Raw genomic sequence first — 26,974 nt, 5'->3', positions numbered from 1 at the left:
CTCATGTAAACTTGTGAAGTCTTCTGGGTCTGGTAACTCTTTGGGAGTAGATCTTTGGCTATTCTATTGCTTTTTTTTTTTTTTAAGTTTATTAATTTATTTTGAAAGAGAGAGAGAGGGAGAGTGAGAATCCCAAGCAGGCTCCACACTGCCAGCATAGAGGCCAATGCAGGGTTCAAGCCCACAAACTGTGACATCTGACCTGAGCTGAAACTGAGTCGGACGCTTAACTGACTGAGCCACCCAGGCGCCCTGGCTATCGTATTTCTTAGATGATGATTGGTCTAGTCTGGTTCTCTACCTGTTCTCAACTCCATTTTATACTTTATATTTTCCATAATACCCACTTTTATTAATTTTCAAATTTGTATAAAATTAGGTAAATAAAATTTTGAGGTAATTAAAATTATCTTCGGTAGCTGTAGCTATGCCATCTATAATTTCTAAAGTCATCTGTGTTCTTTCCTTAAAGAACTGCAGGCATTGAAACTGCAATCCATTGAATTGAAGACACTAAGAGATAATCTCCATAGCAGTACTATAGCAATCAGACTATCTCTTACAGCAAGTACAAGTTCAGGTGTTCAGGGATTTGGGAATCTTGAAGAGACAGCCTGAAAAAATGTGAATGGTAGAATATAAAGAGCATCAGTCCTCTGATACTCCAAATAAAATAATAGCTAGAGAATCTGAGAAACTTTGAAGACCTTAACAGTGTTCCCAAAATTCTCCACTCTCCCTGGACCATCTTACCTTCACTGGAAATATATTTACTCTTAATTTTAGGTGATCTAAGAAATACAGCATTAAAAATTTTTGCTTGACTATTGAGTTCCCAGCAGGATGTATCAATGTCCATTCCTTGACATTTCAATTTCACCAAGCACCAGATTCCATCTTCTCCATTTTTCTTCAATCTGGGTTAATGAATCACCTATATCTTTATTGTTAGCCTTGTTATCTTGGGCAATCCATGCCATTAATTTTCAGTTTATCTTTTACTGAGGACGAAGAAAAATGGCCTTTTTACTTCGGGGGCTCACTTTCATTTGTAGGTGGCACATTACCACTGTTGCAAAATGCTGGCATATAAATGTCATCACCTTATTCTTTTCTGTTGATTTCTGCAGGCCTAATCTTGTTACTATCCTTCTGGCTCTACTCAGTGGCCATGTTCTACTTAACAGTTTAAAGTTTTGTTAGCCCATTTTCTATCATTTGCTTTGTTTCCAAATACAGTAAATCTTTAAAACCTCTGAACTAAACTTTATTCTAATATAAATGTTGTATCCCTAAAGTGTTAGCATATGCCACACCCTTGTCAATGTGATATATTTAGAAAACCATGAATATTCAAAGAAAATGTAGATCACAAGCTTCTGAGACCTATTAAGTTTAGATCTGTCCATATAGTACATGTTAAGAGCCAAGCGGTCTAAGTATTCCAGGCTAGACCATAGCACCATACAGTCAGGAGTCATGTCAATCTTGTTCACTATTAAATTCCTAATGCTAGTTCATGTCTGGCACATAGCAGGTAATTACTACATATTGTTGATTGAATGATTGACATCTGTAGGGAATCTAATTCATTAATGTATTTTGACATTTTTAAAATATTTTTTTGTTTGTTTTAAATGTTTGTTTTTTTTGAGAGCAAAAGCACAAGTAGGAGAGGGGCAGGGAGAGAGGGAGACACAGAATGTGAAGCAGGCTCCAGGCTCTGAGCTGTCAGCACGGAGCCCGATGCGGGGCTCTAACTCACAAACAGTAAGATCATGACCTGAAGCTAAGTCAGACGCTTAGCCCACTGAGCCACCCAGGCACCCCTGTATTTTGACATTTTTCACTCATAATTTGGAAGTAATATAAAATTGTATGAGATACTTTTGAGTTTCAACTATTAGGGATGTTCAGGTTGCCTTTGTTATAAGGGTTTATTGGAAAGATTTACAGAACCATGAAAGACAGCAACAACAACAAAATCTCGGAAAACACAGCCAGGCTTCACAGAAAATTGGACCATCATTCCCATCACTTGGGACTAGAAACACCCCCAGCAGTCTACTTGTAGTCCTTGGCTTAAGAGCACTTAATGCTCTTTCAGAACTGGGTGTCTCTTACTCAATTTTCGATTGCTCACTGTTAGGGAATCCTCTGTGTCTGCTCTCTGCTCCAGCTGTAACTAACTCTGTCTGCCTCAAGCACATGACTACCCTTCTACCACCACCATCTAAAGAGTATGATTAGCTAGTCACTAGCTGATATATTGTATTCCTTCTGGGCTGAGTTCTCTAGGGCTAAACTACTTCACAGGCCACTTGCCAGCCTATAGAGTGTTTTCTTCAGGTCAGGTATTACCCCATTCAATCACTTGTGGCCAGGAGAGTAGGGTTACATGGCAAAAAAATAAAAAAGAGGGCCACAAAAGAGACGGGTACTTTGAGTTCTCTTGCATGGCCTAGAACTACTTTCCTATTAAAAGCCACAGCCAGGGTCTGTCCTGTATAAATACCTAACAATCCAAACAGCCATACTGGTTTTATTTTATATTCATGTTGCCGTATCTTTGCTGTGTGGATATCATTTGCCAGACAAGCCATCAATACCTGGCATGTTTCCTAGAATCATCACAGTGTATCCTGATGAAGAGACAGAAATAAGCCATAACTTATTGGGAGGAAAATGTCATGCATAGAGCACACTGAAGAGAAATTGAGTACACGGGCACTTAATAAGAGCTGGGGAGAATTTATTTTCTTGGTTTTTCATATGTGACATGCCCATAAATCAGAATATGTTTCTGAAGTGCATTACTCTCAGAAAAACAATTTTGGTGAGATCTCTGCATGTTGGATTTTGCCAGTGCACTTCATGAGATCATGGATAATGGCCTTTTTGGGATATAGTACAGATGATAATGAATTCCCAAAATATGTGTTCAGGGTAAATCTGTTGACTGTTCTCAGAATTATGCTGCTCTGACCTGGTGCAAAGTAGTGATCTGATTCAAAGCAACTACACTGTGAATTTCCCAGTTGTGGGTTATTGAATACACAGTGAGTTCAATGGGGCCCAGGCCACCTCTGTCCATTTGTAAAAAGAGTTTTTCTCTTAGGGGTAACAGGATAGAGAAATCAAAAGAATATTTCTCAGTCCTTCTTTTGACTTCCCTGCAACAGCCAACATTTGAGCACTTATCCTTCTCTTATGCCATCATCTCTCCATCTGCACCCATGGGGGAGCCACCATTTGTATGCTAATGGTTTCTGAGTAATACATACCTAGATGAGACCTCATTCCCAATCTCCAGAGCAGAATCTTTCTTTACCTTCAGAATGTTTGTCTAGATGCTTACAGGTTTTTCAGACATCATGTATCTAAAACTAAATACTCCTATTTCCTACCCCTACCCCAGCACTCAGTGGCCAATCTGATCTTTGTTTTGTATTTCCTACTAGTACCTGTTGATCCACCAACTATTCCAAGCCAGGTTGGGATGGAGTAGTGGAGACAAAAATGTTCCCTTCTCTTTTTTTCTATCAATTCTCCCTTTTAAATCTCTCTCCAGTCTGTCTTTTCTACTCCATTTACACTGCCATTGCCTTGGTTCAGATCTGCATACTCTTGGGGTTGGCCCATTAAAATAACTTCTTTGCCACTACCTCTCCCACCATCCTCTTTCCATCTCTGTCCTCCACTTTGTTGCTGGAGCCAATTGTTTCTGAAACAATTTAGTTATCTGTTAAAATTGTTTATAGTTTTCTGTCATTCACATGATAAAATCCAAGTTAACTGTTATGGCTACATTGGTTTGCTATTGCTGCAATAATGCTGCAAAACAAATGACTCCAGTTGTATAAAACAATTTATACTTGGGGATGTGGATATATGGGTTGGTTGTGGGGGTTTTGCTAATCAAAGCTGGGTTGATCTGTGGGTCAGGAAAGGTGGTTAGAGTTCATTCCACTTGTCTCTCATCTTCAGGGACTAGTAGGGTAGCCCTGGCAAGTGTCTCTCATGTTAATAGCAGAGGTACAAGAGAGCAAACAGCCAAGGCCTCTTAAGGTCTAGCTCAAAACCACCATTTTAGCCTCATTCTTTTCCTCAAAGCAAGTCACATGGCTGAACCAGGATCTGGGAAATGTATTCTGACCTATTACTGAGAGAGACTGCAGTTTTATGGGAAAGGCATGGAACTTGGAGGGGGGGGAGTGGGGGCGGTGATGAAGAACTGGGGTTGATTTTTTTTTAAAAAGGGGGCTTTGTCTAATGCTGTACCTAATCATTTGCATTTAACTTTCTTAAATCTGACCTTCTAATAGGGCATCTTGAACAAAGTGTGTTCTGTCATGCTTCAGTGACATGCTGTGCTTCATCTGTTGGGAACAATTTCCTTCATCTCCATCCCACCCTATTTTGCCTGTCGAATGAGCTCCTCTTCATCTTCTAAAACATGGCTAATACGTTCTTTCCTTCTTGAGCAATTCCTTCTCCTAGAGAGAAGTGATTTTTTTTTCTTTTTGAGCTGTGTTCTTTATGCGTGAATTTTTTTTTCCTGTAATAAAACTAAGCTGTAGTTATTTATTTACATAGCTATCTTCTTTTTAGATTAATAAAATTTTTGAGGGGTCAGTACTAGCTTTTCTGGCCTTTGTCTCTCGAGGAGCCCAGCAAAGTATTTGGCATACAAAGTTCAGTGAATGCTGAATTGAATTACACTTATGTTAGACAAGAATGACATTTTGGAAATAAAGACCAATTACACTGAGTTGCAAGTACATAATTTTGCCTGTGCAATTTAGAATAAAGAGGCAGCTAATGTTCCTGTCTCTCTGAAGCATGGCAGTATGAAATTATTGAGATATACACAACAGGCAAATAAAGAATCACTTCTAGAATTCTCTTTATGCTGAACTGAGCTTTTGGGGTTCTGATAGAAGCAGCAGAAGTTTGATTTACTAAAAATACATTACAGATTGCTCTATCTGTTATATGTGAAGGTTTAGTTTCAATTATGTGTTTTTCCATTTGTAAAAAAGAGTTGGGGTTTTCTGCATTATTTCTGTGCGGTCTTAGAAAACTTCTTTTTTCTTAACCTAAGATAATAGAACCTAAGAAAAGATTTTTCTTACAGACTCTGCTTCTGATTTTTTTTCCTGAAATATCTGATCATTTAGTTTACTATGCACATTTTGAAATAGAGATTACTATTGTTGTTTATATCTACTTTTTGAGTCAAATAGTATGGATTCCTTTTTTTTTTTTTTTAAGTATCAAAAGCACTATCGGTAGAATTATCATTAGAATGCAATGAACTAATATATTCTGATGAAAAGAGGAAAAGGATCAGTAATTTTACTTATAACAGACTTAATGGCACTACCAGCTCATGGAGAGTTGAACTGTTTAGAGAAGTCCACCCATCACTACTTCTGAAAATAGTTCACATTGTTTGGGGTAAGGTAGTTCTGTGTGTGAGCCTCTGAGAGGCATGCGGCAAAAAAGAACTGTGAAAACTCAACTGAATCCAACATGTGTTTTAACGGAAATTTCACTGCTATTCCTACCAAATCTAAGGTACATTCTTACCATGTTGTGGTGCACTCCAGGCCCGTTAGGATACATGGAACTCTTCTTGACAGGACTGGAGCAAGCAGCAAGTTTCCTAATCTCAAAATTTGCACCCTTCGAAAGGCATCACTTGGTTAGGAGGAGAGCTGATTTTCAAATGTCTTCTGTCCTAAAGCAGTCCTAATAAAAATAATACGTGAGCTACACATGTAGCTTTACATTGTTCAGTAGCCATATTTTAAAAATTTAAAAAGAAACCTAATCTAAAATAGGATCATTGCAACATGTCAATATTGTAAAAGTATTAATAGAGATATTTTACTTTCATTTTTATTACTTAGTCTTTTGAAATCTGGTGTATGTTTTACACTTTGAGTTTGGGTGCTAAACTTACAATAGAAATAATTGATCTGTATTTAGATACCCTAAAATTTACAGGTGGAAAAAGGTAGATTCACATACTCAACTCTTTCCAGACATAGTTATCTATTATTGAAACCAAGAACCCATCATTCCATTTAAATTAATTAAAATTAAAAATGGTGTTTCTCAGTTTTACCAGCCACATTTGAAGTACTCAGTAGCCACAGGTGACTAGTGGCTACTGACTGGCTGGAATAGTTCTAGAGAATAGTGATGGCTTTAAGGTCTTGAAAAATTACTTGAGTCTTTGTGCCCAGTCTGGTGCTATTCAACGTAAGAAATATAAGGGAATTTGAGGTCACCTTTGATTTCTGCCCTTAAAAGATAAAATGTAGTTTTAAGAGTAAAAATAAAATAGGTGTTCAGAGAAAACACTTGAGTGTGGGCTTTAGAACACATGATAAGGTAGGACTTGGGCCTTCAAAGTCCAGAAAGGTTTAGGAACTGGGGAGGGATGCATGATGGGGAAATGGCAAGAGCTCAGTGGCATTAAAGTACAGGGTTGGGGTGGAAAACCAAACTAAAGGGGACCAATGCCAGTTGGTGGTTAAGAACTTATGCTCCCAAGTCCTGTTCTCTGAGTGTGAATCTTGGCCGTGACACTTCCTAATTGCTTCACCTTGGGCATGTTATTAACTTCCCTTTTCCTATTTATTTAATTTTAAAATAGGGATAATAATACTTCACAGGGATGTCATGGGGATTAAACAAACTAATCCCTATAGAGTACTCAATTGTGCTTACCACTTAAGTGTTCAAGAAAAGTTAGCTACTGTTATTAACTTGGTGGCTATTTGCTCTTTGGAGTTTATATGTAAAAAACAAAAACAGGGGCACCTGGGTGGCTTGGTTGGTTAAGCGTCCAACTTCGGCTCAGGTCATGATCTCACGGTCCGTGGGCTCGAGCCCCGTGTCGGGCTCTGTGCTGACAGCTCAGAGCCTGGAGCCTGTTTCAGATTCTTTGTCTCCCTCTCTCTCTGCCACTCTCCTGTTCATGCTCTGTCTCTCTCTCTCAAAAGTAAATAAACGTTAAAAACAATTAAAAAAACAAAAACAGAACCATTTTATTTAGAACTAGTACCTCAAAGCATTGAACCTAAGTTTATATAAACCAGTTGACATTATAAATGTGCAACCATTTTCAGTGTTCCTGAGACTTAGTTTTCCCATTTGAAATATTTTGGAATAATTTAACTTCATAATGTTAAAGACATTAAATGAGCTCATTAAAGGAAGTAGACTCCTTCTACTTAGTAACTATAGCTTTGGGAATGTTACCTCTCTGAGCCTGTTTCCTAATCCACGAGATAAGAAGGTGGTAACAGGATCAAATGTATAATATCTGTGAACTGCTAAGCACAGTTACTGTTACAAAAATGAACAATTACTAACTTTTCAAAAGATCTTAAAACTCGATGACTCAGAGACTTCTAGCAGCTCAGCAAATCTGATTAAGGGTTTCCATGGCTTGAAATTTAGATGCTTTTGTATTTCTAAGTACTACAGTCACTGCTGCAGACAGGAAGTAGAATCACTTTTCATTTCCTTATACTTGTGGTCATAGAAGGTAGACAAACAGGAGCCTCAAAAAAAAAAAAAAAAAAAAAAAAAAAAAAAAAAAAAAACAACCAAAAAACCAGCCAGTCAATTTAAGGGAAGGTGGAGGATTGTTTATTAGAAACAATACCTTAGCAACAACTCCACAATCTTTCTCCCTTAGAAACAAATGAACTGCAATGAATTTAAGTGAACCATTGGAAACAAGTTAGCTTTCTGAAAAGATAGCTTGCCTTTCCTCTTGTTATTTCAAGAACTAAAAGTACACAATTCGATTTTTTTTTTTTTTTTTTTTACTTATAATGCAAGACTAGCTTTATCTACATGTTAATTGTACTGTTCATTATTTTATGATGAAACAGATTGGCCATTCACCATATTTAAAATAGTGTATTTTCAATTCATGATTCTCAACCACTTAGTCATGATCATCCTTTATCTATGGTCAAAGTTGTTCTTCCACACTTGAGAGTTTTTTTTCACATTTGCAAGTGATTTACTGTAATTATTACAGAATTGAAGATGTCCATATTTAGGTGACCATTTGGAGCCTGGAACTTTAGAAAACTTGCAATATCCGCAATACAATTTACAAGCCAAGAAAAAAATTAAAGCAATATTGTTAGAGTTCTAGATAAGTTCCCTAAGGCTACAGTAACAAAATACAACAAAGTTGAGTGCCTTAAAACAATGATAATTATTCTCTCATGGTTCTGAAAGTGGGAAGGGCAAAATCAAGGTATTGGCAATGCCGTACTCCCTCTGAATTCTTGGGAGGAAAATCTTCGTTTCTTGCTAAATTCTGGTAGCTCCAGGCAATCTTTTGCATTCTTTAGGCTTGCAGCTGTATCATTCCTGTCTCTGTCACATGGCCACCTTCCCTGTCTCCTCTGTCTTCAAATTGCTCTCACTTTATTAGGAAACTAGTAGTTGGATTTAGGGGCCCACTTGAATCCATTATGACCTGGGCTTAACTTGATTATATCTGCAAGGCCCTATTTCCAAACAAGGTCACATTCACAAGCATAGGGATTAGGAATTCAACATAATATTTTGGGGGGCACAATTCAAACCAGGACATTCCTACTATTACGGGACAGTACATCAAGGACAGTGAAAACCTCTCCTTCACATGTGAAGTTTGTGCCACTAACTGATTTCCCAACGCTCTAGCTTTAACCTACTAGAGAGAAAATGTCAATCACTATTCGGGGTACAGTTTTGGGGCATGTAAACGAAAATTTTATTGGTTAATATAAAGTTTGACATGTATTCTGTGCCAGGTCCTCTGCTTAGTGCTAGAGATACAAGAAGAAAAGGGTGCCCATCTCTACTTTGGTAGAGCTCATTCGGGTACCCTGGACTCATTCCATGATCTTGGTAAAGGAACAGCCCTGTATTAATAAAGTGGGCAAACCAGTTATCCTCAACACCTCAGTGAAAGAACTAATAGAGACCTCCATTAAATATGGTTTTGTTACATACTACTACAACAAAACCTGTAAAAGTTGAGGGGATTACGTCCTTGCTGAAGAATGATTTTTTTTTTTTTTTTGAAATTAATTATACGTCTTTGGAACACTAGGGGAAAGCAAAATGGAGAGCAAATCAGATAGAAAAAGGGGAAGATTCCTGTCAGCTGTTTTGACTTCCTTGCTTTGCTGACCCTTACCCCTCACCAAGTAGGAACCAGAGATGTTTGTTTTGCTTGGGCGCCCCAAAGTGCAAACACATTTATCACGAACACTTAGAGTTGCCATTGTGGGAGGGTCCTTATTTCCAACCATTCTGGATATGTTTTCTCTAATAATAGAATTGTTTTAGAAAGGAAAGAAATTACCTTCTGTGAGAGTTAAAACGCTTCATTTTTACAGGTGAAAAAAGGCTCTCGAATGTGACTTGACCAAAGCTATGCCATAGTCAATATTGTAAGCTCCATAAGAAAAGTGACCCTGTTTTTCATCACCTTTTATTCTGAGAGTAGGATGTGCCTAGCAAATAATGAGTGTTCAGTAAATGTGTGTTAAGTGAATGAAACAACTTGAAGAATGGGTCAAAAATAACACTTTTAAGTACTCTTTCCTTTGACATAATGATCTCCGATTGTTAAACAGATTTAGGATTCCTAATAAAAATCTTCAAGTTAGTCTAAGAAATGTTCAGACATCATCATTTATCTATGTGCTATTAAAACTGAATTATGGAAAAGAGAATTATTCTAATTTGTGTTCCATGTTATCCAATATTCTCAACTTCAGCTCTTGACATTTTTTCTGGTCTTTATACCTTTTGCAAAATAGGCAGAGGAAAAGGAGCTAAATCGCAGATCTGGCTTCCAGATATGTTCACTTACTAAGCCTTTTACAATAGCTGTTATCTGGTCCCAGCTGTTGTGCTAAATTTAGGATTTTGGATTATCTGGAAGTGTTCCTTCTGTCTCCCATTACCAAGGTTAATCGAGAGGTGTTTGTAGAACAAGTAAAACTTCACAAAGGAAACTACATATTAGAGTATTCACTAATATCAGAATCAGGTCCACTAGGAGTTAAGATTTGTAGCCATTACAGAGACTAAGGAACTGTTGCCATTTGCCAGAAGTTTCATCTTCATGATAGAACATTTTCCTGAAAATGAAATGTTACCCTCATGAATGTTCTGCCCTGTTTTGGTTAGATACAATCTTAGAGTTAAGGTTAATCATTGCAGTTGTCCATGTGATTTTACTGTATATATCAAAACATCTAGAAAATTAGTATTTTTCTTAATTGAAGTTTCATGTATTTGATGTAAGGCAAAAAAATGCAAAAATTTCTGATGTAAAAGTAATACTGTAAAACTTTGGAAACCACAAAGGAGTACAAAAACTATAAAGTAAATCACCTTTTTGAAAAATGTTTATTTTGAGAGAGTGCAAGGGAGGGGCAGAGAGAGAATCCTAAGCAGGCTTTGCTCTGTCAATACAGAGCCCATGGGAAGCTTGATCCCACCAGTGGGTGGGAACATGACCTGAGCTAAAATCAAGAGTCAGATGCTTAACTGACTGAGCCACCCAGGTGCCCCTAAAATAAATCACCTTTAGACTTACCATGATACTTTCCGGTTTTGATTCTTAAATGCAAAATTACTTCATTAAAAAAAAAAAAAAACCTTTTCATATGACATCAAGAGCATTGCAGATTTGGTACTTTGTTTTGAGCTCACAACCCCCTATGTACTTTGTGTCTATAAACTGAGTAGCTAATAGCTTCAGCCCTTGTTAGGACTGCCTTTTTTTTTTTTTTTTTTTTAATTACTGCAGATCCTTGTCATCTGTTTGTGTTGAAGTGATGACACATCACAACACGAAATGTCATCATGTCACATTGTTATAGGACAACAAAATTACAGCTCCTCAACAATAACATGGTGTCAAAAGTGTCTTCCTGCCATGAGTCAGGGTTTTAGACGTTATAAAAGTTATTTTTAGCACAGCGAGTATCTTGGGAGCTTGGGTTCCGAATTCTACTTAAAACCTCTAGGGATTTAGGAAAATCTAGAGTGAGAGGGGCTTCTTGCTCTTGAACTCGTCACTCCTTGATGCGCCTGGCTGCCGCCTCTCCTGCCACATTAGACCCGGGTTCCACCGTGTGCTGCAATCCACTGGGGCTCGGTCACAACCCAGAGCCAACATCCCATGTGGAGGAGGAGGAGACTATAATTATCCTCCACGTCTGGGGCAGGCCCGGGATGACATCTCCCCAGTCACCCTGTGTTCTAATAGCGCAGCTCGGATTCCTGGTCCCAGACGCGCGGCAGCCGGCTCTCAGCGCGGCCAGGGGCCGAGCGGGGCCGCAGCGCCTCGCGCCTCCCGCCTCCCGAGCCTCCCAGGCTCTGTCAGCCCTTCGCAGCTGCCGTTCCCCCGCGCCCGCGCAGCAGTCGGGCACCTGCACCGAAACGCAGGCCGCGGGGCTAGCGGCCCCGGGCGTGCGGGGTGTTGCCATAACAACCGGGCGCCAGCCGCGGAGGCCGCCGGGGAGGAAGTGACGAGCGGTGGGTTGGCTGTTGTTGGGACACGTGACCCGGGCAGTGTTTTGACAGGGCAAACAGCAGAGAAAGAACTGGGCGAGCGAGGGGGATCGGGAGCTGGGGCGCCAGAGCTAGAGACAGCGGGCGGGCGAGGAGCTGGCAAAGGCGCGGGGCAAGCGGGCCGGCCGGGGCGACGGGCGGGCGAAGCCCGGGGGCCGCGGGGCTCGGGTGCGAGTCGGGCAGGGGGACGGGCTGAGCGCTGGGAGTGAAGCGAGGCGGCGGCTGAGGCGGGGGTGGATGGCCACAAGGGCGCCCGGGAGCCGCGTCGGGCTTGTCGTCTCGGGCCCCCATGGTCCTCTAAGGCAGCCCCGGGGGCCGCTGCGCGCCACGTTCCGCTCTCGCCGGCCCTGTGCCTCTCGGAGCCTCGGGTCTGAGGTGGGAGTGTGATGTGAGCCGCTGGGCGAGCGGCGCAGAGAAGTGCCAAGAGGAGGAGGGTTTGGGACGGGCGAGGAGAGAGAGTTAGTCAGCAGAGGTCGGCCGAGGGAGCCATGAAAACAACTCTCCGGCGGGAAGAGGGGCTGGCGCGGCGCTCGGTGCGGCGAGGCTGAAGGAAATCCGGGGCCGCGGAGGGACGGAAGGCGCCCGCAGCGGGCCGGCTGCGCCGAGCAGGGGCGAGCGCCCAGCTGTAAACACCCCTCCTCAGGCCCACCTCAGGTCGGGCCAGTCAGGGTTGGGGGGTCTGGTGCGTGTGGCGGTGGCGTGGGGGGGGGGGGGGGGGACGACCCGGGACAGCCCAGTAGAGTTCGTTTGGGGCTGGGGGCTGGGCGCGAGAAGATGACTCGCATTTCTTTCTGACCCTCTTATTGTGTAAACTTGGCCGCGGTTGCCACACGAAGGCTAGCCAGAGGGTAATTACACAGGTGAGGCCCTTCGGGGGCGGGCGGGGCTCCTGGCGAGGCGCTAGGGGTCGTGAAGAGTTTCCTGCGCCCGGGCACCTGGACGGAGAATTTCTATACCAGCCAGTGCGGAGGTGCCTCTGTTCCCAGCGGCGTTTTTTACAAAGGGGTTAGTTAGCTCGTGTTGCTTGAACCTTTTTTTTTTTTTTTTTCTTTCTTGCCTGTACCTCCAGGTTATAAATAGATCTTTCTTTTGGTTCAGAGACGCTGTGTCAAGGAAGGACACTTTGGCCTGGAGAGCACACGGGCGGGAAGAGGGGTGCTGGGTCCGGAGGAGATGGGGCAGGCCGTGCACAGAGAGTTTTGCTTTTTTCGGAGCTGCCGAGGGTTGCTGTCACCGCAGTTAGTTGCCAGGAAGAGGCCTGTTCACAGTAGTTTTCTTGCAAGGTCTGGGTACAGAGCCTGGCCGGATTAATTTTATTTTGGTCTCTTTCAGCATTTTGAAAACGGAGCTGTAGCCACAGGATCAGCGGCGAGCTTGTTGAAAGAACCCACAAGTGTATTTCACAGCACCTTGGGTGGAAATTGGATGTGAAAATGAAGCCAGACCGAGGTAAATGACTTACTTCAGTAGGATTTTTTTTTTTTTTTTTTTTTGTGCCCCGGTTTGTAAGTGTTAACCTAATTCTCTGACAGGATCAATTCTTTGCTTGTTACATATGCCCACTTGTTTCTGTTATAGGTTCCAGCAGGTGAGGTAGAGGAGGGCACAAGGAAGACAGAGTTAGAATCTAGATGGCAGGATATATTCTTCAGAAGTGTTTGGAAAGTAGTAATTTCAAGAGATACTCTAGTGTCACTCAAAATGACATTACCAGGAGCAGCATTTGTATCCGTTGCCACAATACTTGACATCTTTTTAGAGTCACAATTTTTTTTTTTTTTTCTGGTAACGTCAATCTAACTTCAACTTTACAGTTTACAAACTTTCAACTGGAGAACTTGAACTTGATAAACAGAAAATTTAAGATTGAGTTGACAAATACTGTTCTATTACTGTTAGTGCTTTTATTAGCTGATTTTTGTGCTTTAGGCAAACTCTAAAAGTTTGCAAAGCAGTCCAGAGCCTTAAATGTGTCCTTTCCTTTCTAAACCTGTATTTTCAGGATTTATGAGAATAACGTATACTCTGTTTTTCAAGGATTTAAAAGGAATTAAACACTAATTTATCAACCTTCTTTTGATTAATGACAAGGACCAAGTTTAGGAGATTATTAATATAGTAGTAGTTAGGAGTGAAGACTTTTAGATGCGGGTTTGATTCCAAGGAACGTTGTTGGAAGAGGATTATTGTATTTGGTACAGAGTTGGACTAGATGACAGAGTTGAGACTTTAGGATTGGAAATAGTAATTTATCTTCATATAAATGAGATGCTCATTTTTTAAAAGATGTAATAAAATATTATTTCCTTATTTTTTTCAAAGTGTATTCAAAGTGTATTCAAAGGCTTTTTCTTTTCTAGTTTTAAAATAGGGCTTTGCTAATGGTCCCTTTTAAAATGCACCAGGAAGAAGTGGAGAAAGCCATACTTAAGTTAGTGGTTTAAATTAGTTTTAAGTGTTTGGCTGTTTTTAAAAAATCAGCTATGTATGCATGAAGTATTAGTAAGTGTATTGTTACTAAGCAGGTTGCTTGTGTAGAATGCCAAGGTGAGATTTTTAGAGTACATCAGTGACTTTGGAAAAATGGCACCAAGATCAGTAATTGCATGTCAAAATAAATAAAATAAAAGTAGCTATTTGTTTTGGGGTTTTTTGTTATTGTTGTTAAAATTTGCTTTAAGGCTGTAAGCAGCTTAAAAAAATAATATTTGCACACATCTCTATTTTAGCCAAAACTGGTACCAAACACAATAAAATGTTAGTTATGTGCTGATACAGATTACTAGGAAAAATAAATACCTTTATTCATTAAGAATAAATAGAATAAGAATAAATTTTTTCTCTTGAAAATTGTAGCTTTCTTTAGCCTTATGATGTAAAAATGATAGAATTGCAAGTTTAGTATTATGATTATATTTCATCATGATGATACGGATCTTTAGGCCCATGGCCTAAAGGATCTTTTACTTTGCCAAACAGTATAGAAATACAAAAATAAACTTTTCACAAAACGTACTTACCTTTACTCTGTGAGTGTGGTCTTGTCTTTTCTGTTCTATTTCTATTTTTAAAAACTGCTGTCACAACCCATTGAATGGATTTCTTGACCTGCAGTTGGAAAGGCACATGACGGGCAGTACTTAGCTAAATGACAGTAATAATTCATTTGCTTCTACGTCCGTGTCTAAGAAACTGAGTGAATTCTCTGTATAATTGAAATTTTACTCTTTAAATGCCAAAAATATTTTCAACTCTAATCATGATGTATGGACAGACCTCTAAAACAGGGCTAGAAAGGCCCTACAGAGAGATTTAAATTTATGAGCTTTTTGGGTTTGGGGTTTTTGTTTTTGTTTTTGCCTCTAACTTAAATCACGTCTCCTTTTTTGTTTTTTTGTGAGATCTGATTTTTAAATTCTCATTTAATTGTTGCTGCTGTCAGCAGTCTTTGCTGTTAATGTTTATTCTTGCCTCCTTTTAATTTCACTGCTTTTGGTCTCTGGGCTAGAGAACTTGGTAACTATACTTAACACTGAGTTCTCTATAAAATGAGTAAATAGGAGAACCCTTCAGATTTCTATGAGAATCTGAGTAAAGTGTGTGAATTCTAGTGTAGAGAGAGACTCAGATATTTGCTTAGCAGGATACAGCTGTGCTTCAGAGAGTTTCTAAATAAGTAGTTGGGTGGCTAGTTTAAAAAGTCAGTTTCAGTGAGGAACCATAAATATAACAGCTTTAATTAATTCACCTGTGTTTTTATGCAGGCTCAGGGTTCTTTTGGGGGAGTTAAATAGGGTCAGTTTTTCAGAGTTTCATATGCTCTTATATAAATGACACCAAAAATGTGCACCTAAGATTTCTAGTTTTCTAGTTTCGCTTTCTTAAAAGTGAAATAAGACTTGCAGAGCAGTGTGAGGATGGTATCTTTTATATTTAAAAACATTTTAAAATTATTAATGTTTCACACAATTTTATACACGTTTTGTATATACAGAAGTCAATAGGAATTTGTTTCAGAAGGGGAGGGAATACATGTTCATCACATATGTTCTTTCCAAAGCATGCAGCAGTTTTCACAGAAATAAACTTTTTTTGCACGCATTTCATTGATTTATATATTATTTAAATAAATTAGTTATTATAAATAGGGTGGTATTATAAATAACTTTTGAGAACAAACACCAGATTGGAATGAAGCATACAACTCAACTGGTAGAAGTAGAAAGTGCAAACAACTAGAAAGTACCTTGTTAGCAGCCAGTGTCTGCCAGTTTATTTTTATGGAGGCTATGGAAAGCATTGGTCCATGTTGCTAATTGATTAAGCAAAAGTCTTTTAGGAAAATTTCTGTACTTTGAGATAATTTAAGATGCTAAATGTAGCCATTGGCCTATATAGTAACAATAGTTAATAGTATTTTACCATAGTCTGAGGTAAATTATTTTTTTATTTTTTTAAGTTTTAAGTAGTAGCGTAACATTACTTGGGCATTGCAGCCAAAGATGAGTCTTTGATGTTATCATTGGCACAGGATTTGGGAATAGACCTGTTTTGTATCTTTGTTCCTTTACTTGCTACCTAGGTAATCTTCTATCAAATTATTTAATCCCTCAGAGTCTCAGATTGTGTGTACAATGGGGATAATTTTAATTTCTCATAGTTGTTAGAATGAAATATGTTAGTGGTTAACACATAGTAGGTTTTAAGTAAATGGTACCTTTGATCATGTTTAGATGCCTAACAGTTGGCCAGTTACAAAAGAATGTTTGAGGAAAGAAAATAATCAAATGTGCAATAACCTCATACTGTTTTGTTTTGTTACGTTTCGCATTCATAGTGTTCAATCTGCTAAAGCTCAAGGAGATTTAATTGGCTTTTAATATATAGTCATCTGAGAAAATAAAACTATGAAAGGGTGGTTGACATACATGTATAATTTCTTTATACTATCATTTGTTATAATCATTGCTTAAAATATAAGGGGGGGGCGTGGGTGGACTAAACTTCCTGGGAATGGATTTTTAAATCTATTAAATGTGTTAACTGCTCACTAGAGCTGGGCAGCTGGGAGGTTCAACAGTGTTATCCACCTTGTACCCAAGGATGTAAACTTTGGACCTGGTCCTAGATAGATACTGAGTGCCCAGTATTAAAAGTCTAAAGCATGGCCTTTGCATTGAAACAATTAAAACGCTTTATGGTTTTAACCTTTAATAATTACTTGTGTTATACATGTGTAGTATTTCTGGAGTCCTAAATTTATGGTATTGAATGAAAATAAAAAGCTTTTTAATTTTGAAGGTAAAAGTTTGCTATGCTTTATGCTTTTGTTAGAAACAATTTTTTCATCAGACATTTCTAAGAGTATCTGAACTTACCTGAGCTTATCAACTATTACAAAAGACTAAGTCTGCCTATAAAATCTAGTAAATCATCGATAAATCAGTAATTTAAAATACTATATTCCAATTCATATTTGAATACATATTATTGGTGATTTATGATTGTTAAATAAACACTATTAGTGTAAACCGTGTTTCACAAGCAAAATACCAAACAGATACCAAATACCAAATAGGTTTTTTTTTTTTTTTTTGAGGTTAAAACTGAGAGGAGTGCATTCATAGTTTTTTCCCTTGTTATAGATTTGTGTCCCCTCCCCAAATTCATGTGTTGAAATCTTAAGCCCCCCCCCCCCCCCCCCCCCCCGCCAAAGTGATGGTGGGTAGGAGGTGGACCCTTCAAAAGGTGATTAGATTGTGATCAGGTGGAGACCTCATGAATGGCATTAGTGCCCTTATAAAAGTGGCCAAAGAAAGCCCTTGCATCATCTGAGGTCATGGTGAAAAGACAGCCATCTAGAGGAAGCCAGCTCTCTCCAGACTCTTAATCTGCTGGTGCCTCGATCTTGGATTTCCCAGCCTCCAGAACTGTGAGACATAAATTCCTGATGTTTATAAGCCACTTAGTTTATGATATTTTGTTACAGCAGCCTAAAAAACTAAGAGACTCCCCTCCCCCGTTTTTATTATATTACAAGTTTAGGCTTTAACCTTAGTATAACAGTGGCTTATGAACTTAGGATATGATACAACCCTATTAACCTCAACCAATTCCTTCCTAGGCAACTGAAATAGGAGGAAAGAAGTGGTTAGACCTAGACAAACAATTACCCAGGGAATAAGATGCCTTGCTTATTTGCTTAAAATAGCTCATTGTTAGCCAATGTAAATCAAACAATAGAAATGAGAGCTGTTAGAGGAAAAGAAAACAAATGTTGATGAGATTAAGTAGTCTAGATTAATAAGCCTTTTATTAAATTCCCAGGAGGAGGTGGTGGTGGTAGTAGTGTTAATAATAACAGCTAACTCTTATATATACTATGTGCCAGACACTGTTCCAAATAGTTTACATATATCATTCATTTAATCTTCACAGTTGCTCAAGGAAGTAAATGTTTTTGTCACCTTCATTTTGTAAATAAATGAATCTGACTCACAGAGATTTGGTAAGTTACCCAAAGTCACATAGCTAACAAGAGGGCTAGCTCAGGTTTGAAGCGAGCTCAAGTATATACTTTTAATCCTCTGACATTATAAGATAATGGGACCAAATTGGCTTGAGGAAAACACAAAACAGATCTGGTAAGTATTGTGACCTTGGAAAACTCCTTATCTTCTCTGCCTCACCTTCTTCATCTTTACAATGAGGAAAGTAATAGTATCTTGCTTACGGTTGTTTTCAGGATTAAATACACGTATTTAGTGTTCTTAGAACTGTGGCTGGCACATGGTAAACATTCAGATGTGAACTGCTTTTGTTATAAGCCATACTCTAAGAATTAAGTCATTTAGAGGACAAAAGAGAGGCTAATTCAACTGTACATGTTTTGTGTACTCACTGTGATATCCAGTCAGAAGTTACTGCTGGTCTAGGGGCGCCTGGGCGGCTCAGTCATTTAAGCATCCAACTTTGGCTCAGGTCATGATCTCACGATTTGTGGGTTCAAGCCCTGTGTCAGACTCTGTGCTGACAGCTCAGAGCCTGGAGCCTGCTTCGGATTCTGTCTCTCTGTCTCTGCCACTCCCCTGCTCACTCACTCACTTTCTCACTCAAAAATAAATAAACGTTAAAAAAAAAAAAAAAGTTACTGCTGGTCTATCATCCATTTACACTGATGGGTCTTGACACACTGTAGCTGTTAAATAATTGCTGGTTTGATTTAACTTCTGAAATTAGATACTAACAGGATTGACATAGACCTTCCCTGTCTATGTTTTTGCCAATCATCTAGTAAGAAGGAAATGATTCAGTGCATGGAAACTGTCATTTCTTTGAAGCACGAGAAAAAAGATAATTGGAAGGCAGAATCGAGAGGCTAGTGTGTGTACAGGGAATGTGACTTAAAAGGTGATTTCCATTTCACAAAGGTGAAGAAACCCATGGAGACTGAGCATTCTGCATTATGAACAAGTATAGAAAAAATGGTTAAATGAAAAACATTTATATTTACTTTTTTGTCTTCTCAACTTTATATCGAATTATAGGACTATGTTTCCCCCATTTGAGGCTGAGGATATTAAAAACTAAGTTAATATCAATCTTAGAATTCTAATTTAATACTGAATTTTATTTTGTAATAACAAAAAAAATTGGTGGTATCTGGAAACAGTACTTCTTTTTCAGTATGTAAACTGATTTGTCAATAATTAATTCTGTCTTTTCTCAAATGGGTGAAAAATGAGAATAGTTCATTCATTATATTAGACATTCATGTTAAACTGAAACAGGATGGACTGGGTAACAATGTGAAAACCATGTCAAAAATATTAGACAATAATCGATGTGTAATACCAAAGACAGCAATGATCGGAGCTGAGTTTTCTCTTATTTTCCTTTTCATATAAAAGATACGGATGCAATAAAATTATAATGAGGCCTTTTGCATTTTTTTTCTCCTTGTTCACCATGCCCAGCCCTACTGGCTACCTTTTAGGTTTTTGATGACCGTTCAGGGCCTTGTGTGGATTATTCCTTCTGCCTAAAAAGCCTTGCTCCCTAAGCATCAAATGGATGGCTCCTTGTCATTCTTCTGATCTTGGCTTAAATGTCACTTTTCATAGAGGCTTTCTCTGACTACCCTATCTAAAGTGTTCAGTTAATGTTAGCTGCTATTATATTTATTAAATTAAATTGGATGTCCTTTATTCTGTGTCTCAACAGCCTGTTTCCTTCATTGTATTTACTGCATTTTGTAAATGTTTGTTTATTGTCTGTCTCCACAACTAGATTTTAAGTTCCCTGAGACCAAGCACCTTGTCTCTTGTTCACAGCTGTATTCCCATTACCTAGCAGATATCCTTGTATACGGTAGGTGCAGTGTAGGTGCATAGGAGGTGCTTAATGTATATTCGGTGAAAGAATGAATGACTAGGGTGTCTCACTGTTGAGCAAATAGGAGTATAAGCAGAGGTCAGCAATCACTGATTGTTTTACTCACAGCAATTAGAATTCTGCCAATTTAGGGATTTGTTTGTATTATTGACTCTTAGGCTATTATCACAACTTTATGCCCAATTTTTATATTTATTTATTTATTTATTTAAAGGGCAAGCCCCCCCTTTTTCTAATGTTTGTTTATTTTTGAGGGACACAGATAGAACATGGGGGGTAGGCAGGACAGAGAGAGAGGGAGACATAGAGGCCAAAGCAGGCTTCAAGCTCCGAGCGGTCAGCACAGAGCCCATTGCAGGGCTAGAACTCAGGAGCCATGAGGTCATGACCTGAGCCAAAATCAGCTGCTTAATCCGACTAAGCCACCCAGGTACCCCTATGTCCACTTTTTAAAAAATAGATTTAAAATGCATTTGCCCATGACTTAAAGGAAAACTATATTTTTAAATTGACTAAATCTCAGTGAATTGAAATACAACTTTATAAAATAACAAAGGAGTAGGCAAAAGCTATTTGGTATAGGTGGTACCTGTTGGTACATATCTGATTAACAAATGATCCACAGACAAATATTTGCTAGAACTCTATGCCATCTACCCACCATGCAAGATTTGTTCTGGTTGGCTATTTGTCTGAGAGAGAGATTACATTGGTTGAAGAACTTGAGGTTTATGAGTACAAGAGATAGGGTAGATTAATAGCAAAAAGACTCAAAGGTTTTAGAGTTTAGACTTGGGACCCATTCTGTCAGTTACAGTTCTGTGACTTGGGTTAAGCTCCAAACCTGTTTTCTCTTTTGTAAAATGTATTTGGCTCAAAGTGATGCTTCTGAGCTTCAGGTGAGATGATGTGCCAAAGAACTTTATAAACTGTGAAGTGTTAGATACGTTGACTAGTTGACCCAGTGAGCCTAATCATTAGTGTAGATGAGCAAAGGGCCAAGTGTGCCTAAGCACAGCTAACTGTATCTTAGTTGGGGACACTCCATGTAAACATGCATTCATATAGTACCTGATTTTTACCATTTTGAAAGTTTCCCCTTTTTATGCTGACTGAAATTATACTAACTAGAGATTTACCTAGATCAATAAATGTATATTTAAATAAACATTTTTAAAGAATCTTGAAATGATGGCTATATTTTGGTATAAAAGTAGCTTAGTGGGTCCTTTTTAGTAGCATGCTATGAAGCAGGAAGAGATAAAACCCTAAGGCTATAAGGTCAGGCAGATAGAAAGTGTAACCTCAGCACTTGACCAGTCAAATGATCTTGAGCGAATTGCATAGCCTATCTGAACTTGATGTCTTTGCATTCTAGCACCATCAGTTTTAAGGACTGTAGGAGAGATGAACTGAGCATCTGTGGTTCAGCACCCTAGCATATGCCTGGTACAGGATAGGGATTGGTAGTGTTTTATTTCCAAGGAAACACAGCTTGAATTCTCTGCACTGAGGAGTGTTTTCATGCTCTGTTGTGAAGACTAGTCATTACAGGTGTAAGAGATCAACATATCGTTAATGTTACTCTGAAATTTGTGTTCTTCAACATCTAACTGGAGGAACTCAAAACCAGCATTGAACTACACATCTATAATGTGTATGCAATGAGAGAAAAAGTGGGTAATTGGAACACACCAACGATTTCTGGGTGATAATATACCACAATGAACATTTAGAGCAGCAATGGGGTAATGAGATTGAGATGTAGAGGTGGACCTAAGAGGTTGATGGAAAATATTAAAGTGGTGAGATGGTGCCCCAAATTGTCTTTTTCCTCATATCAGAATACTACCCAGGATTGATTTAGTGCTTGGACCATGGCCCTTGTACTTCTTTGAATTTAGACTTGTTCCATAATGCTGCAAGTAATGGCCATTATAGAATAAGAAATCTTTGGTAGGCTAGCCTGGGGAATCTAGTCATAATTCACATTATTTATAAGTAATATTCCAAATATGACCATTATTTGGACTTAAAAACTTACCCTTTGGCAGTGCAACCAATTTATCATTGGGGATTAGCATTTTAAATTAGTATGTGGTTTCCATTTTTTATTTTCCCGCTTACCCAATTAATATCTTTTTGAATGAAATTAAAATTTGGTATCAATATCTGAAATCAGTCCATTTATAAATCTAACCCTCAGGGGAACCTGGCTGCCTCAAGTTGGTTAAGTGTCTGACTCTTGATTTCAGCTTAGGTCATGATCTTACAGTCCTTGAGTTGGAGCCCATATCGGGCTCTTTACTGAGAGCTTGCTTGGGATTCTCTCTCTCTCTCTCTCTCTCTCTCTCATTCTCTCACTCTCTCACTCTCTCACTCTCTCACTCTTACTCTCTTTCTTTCTCTCTACCTTTTCCCATCTGTCTCTCTCTTTCTCTCTCAATAAATAAGTAAATAAACAAACAAACTTAGAAAAAAGAAAAAAACTAAAGCTTACCCTGACATCTAAAAAATTCTTTTTCATTTTTGAAACCAAATCAGCAGGGTTTTTGTGTGTGTGTGTGTGGGTGGGTGATGTGGTATCATAGTTTGTCACATTATCTAGTGGGTAATTTCTTTCTAAATTTATAATAGTAAAACCATGTGTAATTTTAGCACTTAATATTGGCAAATTGCTTTTTTTGGAGGCGTTTTATAGGTTGAAGTTCTATATCATATTCTCTGTACTTGATGAAAGGATACCGATACACCAAAAAATTATTATTTAATCTGTTTGCAAGAGAATTGGCTGTAGAATTTCTTTAAACTTCCTACATTGTTTGCTTTATAATTTATATCTAATTTGTAAAAAATTTAAATCCAAAGAAAAGTTGAATCATATAGTTAATAATCAAATGCCTTTTCATAGGTTAATTGTCAACATTTTACCACTTTTATCTCTCTCAATAGGTGGGTGGTAGATTAGATAGACACAAGGGAGTTTTCATTTAAAAAAAAATTTTTTTTAACTTTTATTTATTCTTGAGAGACAGAGACAGAGAACAAGCAGGGGAGGGGCAGAAAGAGAGGGAGACACAGAATCTGAAGCAGGCTCCAGGCTCTGAGCTGTCAGCACAGAGCCTGACGTGGGGCTTGAACCCATGAACTGTGAGATCATGACCTCAGCCGAAGTCAATTACTTAACCGACTGAGCCACCCAGGCACCCCAAGGGAGTTTTCATTTTTACTTTTTGTTTTTAGAATTTGAGAGTAAGTTGTAGACCTGACACATCAACCCTGAGTTATTCAACCTAGAACTGACTGGTATTAGCATGTGAAAGCTGACTGTACATTTCTTCCCAACTCTGTATTAAGTTAGCTGCTTGCTATCTACAATAGTGGCCAGTTTTTACAACGTGGAAATTGGCAGTGCTACAAACCAGGTGCTGTTTCCTCTGGAGAGCCAGTTGGTAGACATTTACCATCATACCACTGCATGTATCTCCTAAAAGTAAGAATATTCTCCTTCATACCTGCAGTGCATTTATCATACTCAAGAGATCTAACACTGGCACGATGCTAATATCTAATATACATTGTATATTCACATTTCTCATTGTCCCAATATTGTCTTTAATCATGTTACCTTTTTAAGGAAGTAAATTGCTTCCTGTTACAGAAAGAGAGTTAGACCCTGATGTTGAACAACATTTAGAAAGGTTTTAGATTATACCATAAGAATAGGTAAAGGTATAAGTGGATGAAAGTATTGGTGTTGGGGTGGTGGGGGGGAGAAATTAGGTCGTGTATATAGGATAGTTAATTAAGATTTTAGCAGATTTTTCCTCATTTTATTTAGCTTAAAAAAAGAGATTACTTGGACCAAATAGATTTAAGAGAATAATGAGTATTGATGAAATTCCAAGATTTTTTTTGATTGAAATGAATTATATTTGAATTGGGGAAGAATTACATTTTAATCCTAAAGTCTCAGGCTACCTCTCTGACCTCATTTTTTTAGTATACTTGGAAGATCCTTGCAGTCTAGGCACATTGGTCTTGCTGTTCTTTAGTCACCATAAGCATGTTGACACTGTGGGGCCTTTGCATTTGCTATCCCTTTTTGGAATACAAGTCTCATGATGCTGGCCTTTACTGCATTTGACTTTGTGCTCAGTTGTCACCTCCTCAAAGAAGCCTTCCTGACCATCCTATCAAGAAAAGTACAGCTTTTTAATTTTCTCTTTACACTGCACTACTCTTCTTTGTAGTGATTATCACTGCTTGACTTGATGTTCTGTATTTATTTACTTATTTGTTTTTCTCCCCAATAGGAATATAAGCTTCATGAGGGCAGGGACTTAGTGACGTTTGTTCACGACTGTATTTCCCTATGCGTGGACTTGTGCCTGACATTTTGTAGCTGCTCAATAAATATTTACTATTAAATGAATGTTTGCATGAATTTTAGTATCTTTGTGATGTACCATAAAACTTACTACTGGAAAATTTTATGCATTTTTTCCCTGTGATTTGTTAGTTTTGTAACCCTAAGAATTAACTCTCTAGTATCAGTTTTTGTTTCTAAATGGGAATATTTATCCCCACTTCTCAAGGTTATTGGCAGATCAAATGAAATAACTATGCAAACATATGATATCTGATAACTGAATAAATGGTAAAAATGTCTATCATCAGAGTTGGTAAGAAATCATTTCACCTGTGGAGATTAATTTCACGGCACAGCCTGTCTTAGAGTCAACAGCTGTATTGAGCCTTAAAAGATCAGGTATCTTCGGGATAGGTGGAAGTTTACAAAGATTGAGAGGGGGGGGCCTGGAAGAGAGGACAATCTGAGCAATTAAAATGTTCAAGGGACAGAAGGTAGACTAACGTGAGTTGTAGGGATTTCTTAGAAATGAGGAAAATTAGGGACATTTGAAATGTCAAGCTAAGGGATTTGAGCTTCATTCACCTGATAGGCACTATTAAGTAGTTTGGTCTGATTAAAGAGAGCTTTATGGAAGAATAATTTGTCAGTGTATTTCTATTTAATTTCATTATAAACTAACAAAAAATTATTATTGAATATCTGGCAGTTTTAAAATCAGTTTTTAGCCCCAACATTATGATTTGGTATTATAAAAATTACCTGACATTCATCTCTGTTGGCTAATCTTTTTTCTTCTCCATCTATTTTCCCTTTGCCACCACTCTTTAATATATGAAGGATTAGTGTTCTCTTTTATGAAAATTCCTGGGAATATTAACATGGTACACAATTCTGACAAGGCCATAGCTATTGTTTTATGATACTCTTGTTAAAGTAGTAAACTACACTATTTTAAAGTACCTGTGTGTTATAACAAATAGGATAAAATTGGAGGGTTTTTTTCTCTCAGACAGTTGCTGGCAGAAACTTCATAAACTCTGGGATTATAGGCCCTTGTACCTTCCAACCACTTGTGAACTATGAGTGCAAGGAGATTCCAACAATACTGATAAGCTTTCCTACCTATGTTAAGGAGGAAATGGACATATATCCTCCCTGCTACCCAACCAAATAAATACTTTCACACCAAGCCTTCAAGAAAAGAAATTTTTTTGGCCATAGAAGAGGTTTGTTCAGTGTATTGTGGTAGAAAGAACACAAAGCAGGAAATCTTAAATCTCTTCATTTATAACTTCTTAAAAATTGTCTGGGATTTATGTTCTTAAGTTGGTATTCTCATTCAGAAGTTTGAATAAGGAAAATATCTACTCCTTTGAGGAAGCGTATTCAAGTCTTAGTAATTATTGTGTCAATTAAATGCTGGTCCAGAGGCATATTTCTGTAGTCTAACATATAATAACCCTGACCTGTGTTTTTTCTTATTTTGCTTATGTTGCAGAGTTCAGATATCTGCCAGAGGGCTCAAAATAGCTAACAATGAAAAAAAAAAAATCCTCAGGTTACATTGTGGTACAGATTAAATTCCATCAAAAAGAGCTCGGGACATTAAAATCCTTTTGTTATTCTGAAATTACTTTGAAACTCATGCTATTCCTGGAAATCAGAGTTGGGGAGGTCTTTAGAAAGTATGAGTCTTTCATTTTTATAGTTAGGAAAACCTAAGACCCAGAGAAAAAGAAGTAACCTGTCCAACTATTTCCACTCGCCAGTCCAGTGTTTCTGTATTTCTGCGTCTAGCAAAGCACAATTGCCTCTAGGTTCTACACCAGAAATGACATAATTAATGATCAATCAGCCTTCATCAGGGAACTTGAAAGAAAGAATGGTGATTATATTATAACATTGTTCTCCAAAGAAAATATACCTTCCTTCAGAAGAAAGCTAAATGATAATAGACTGGAAGTAAAAGGCATATTTCATCCTTAAGACAGTAAGCTAAAAAGAAAAAATGCAATGAAATTAGAAATTAGAGAAAATATCTAAAATTTAAAAATCAAGAATTCAGGGTGCGTGGGTGGCTCAGTTGTCTAAGTGATTCTTGATTTTTGGCTCAGGTCATGATCACAGGGTTCATGAGCTCAGTTCAAGTTCAAGCCCAGTGTAAGGCTCTGTGGAGACTGCTTGGGATTCTTTGTCTCCCTCTCTGTGCCCTTCCACTGCTCGCGCTCTGCATTTTCAAAATAAAACTTGAAAAATAAATAAAAATCAAGAATTAGAAAAATCTGTCTTTAATTTTGTCATATGAAAAACAGGACTAGAGTACTTAAAAGGCTATCATAATGTTTAAATGAGGTAGTCCATGTAAAATGCTTAGAATAGTATTTGATTCTGAAGAAAAAAGATGTTACCTATTGTACATATTCTAAAGGAAACTTACAAAGGCTGAGGCTGGCTTAACCCAGGGCAGGGAGAAGCCCTTTTGGTTAGGATGATTAGGTAAGGCCTCTCTTAGAAAGTAGGGTGAGGATGTGAAGGAGTCAACTATGTGAGGACTGAGGGAAAGAACATTCCAGGCCAAGCAACTAG

At 38.3% G+C, this 26,974-nt stretch overlaps 1 protein-coding gene across 5 annotated transcripts in view; it reads left to right on the top strand.

Annotated features, from left to right (window-relative positions):
* Positions 1-26,974, top strand: part of ATOSA (atos homolog A) — a 116,865-nt gene that overhangs the window by 14,753 nt on the left and 75,138 nt on the right. The window contains exons 1-2 of one of the 5 annotated variants that reach the window (XM_086710718.1): positions 11,450-11,583; positions 12,952-13,068. In XM_086710718.1, coding sequence (XP_086566844.1) covers positions 13,053-13,068 — 16 coding nt within the window. In that variant the 5' untranslated portion in view covers positions 11,450-11,583; positions 12,952-13,052. The other 4 variants (XM_086710719.1, XM_086710716.1, XM_086710715.1 and 1 more) reach the window with 4 other exon arrangements.

Source organism: Puma concolor, chromosome B3, assembly GCF_028749965.1.
Source record: "Puma concolor isolate L17-30 chromosome B3, mPumCon1.1.hap2, whole genome shotgun sequence".
Lineage (NCBI taxonomy): Eukaryota > Metazoa > Chordata > Mammalia > Carnivora > Felidae > Puma > Puma concolor.
This window is presented reverse-complemented; position numbering and strand designations above follow the sequence as displayed.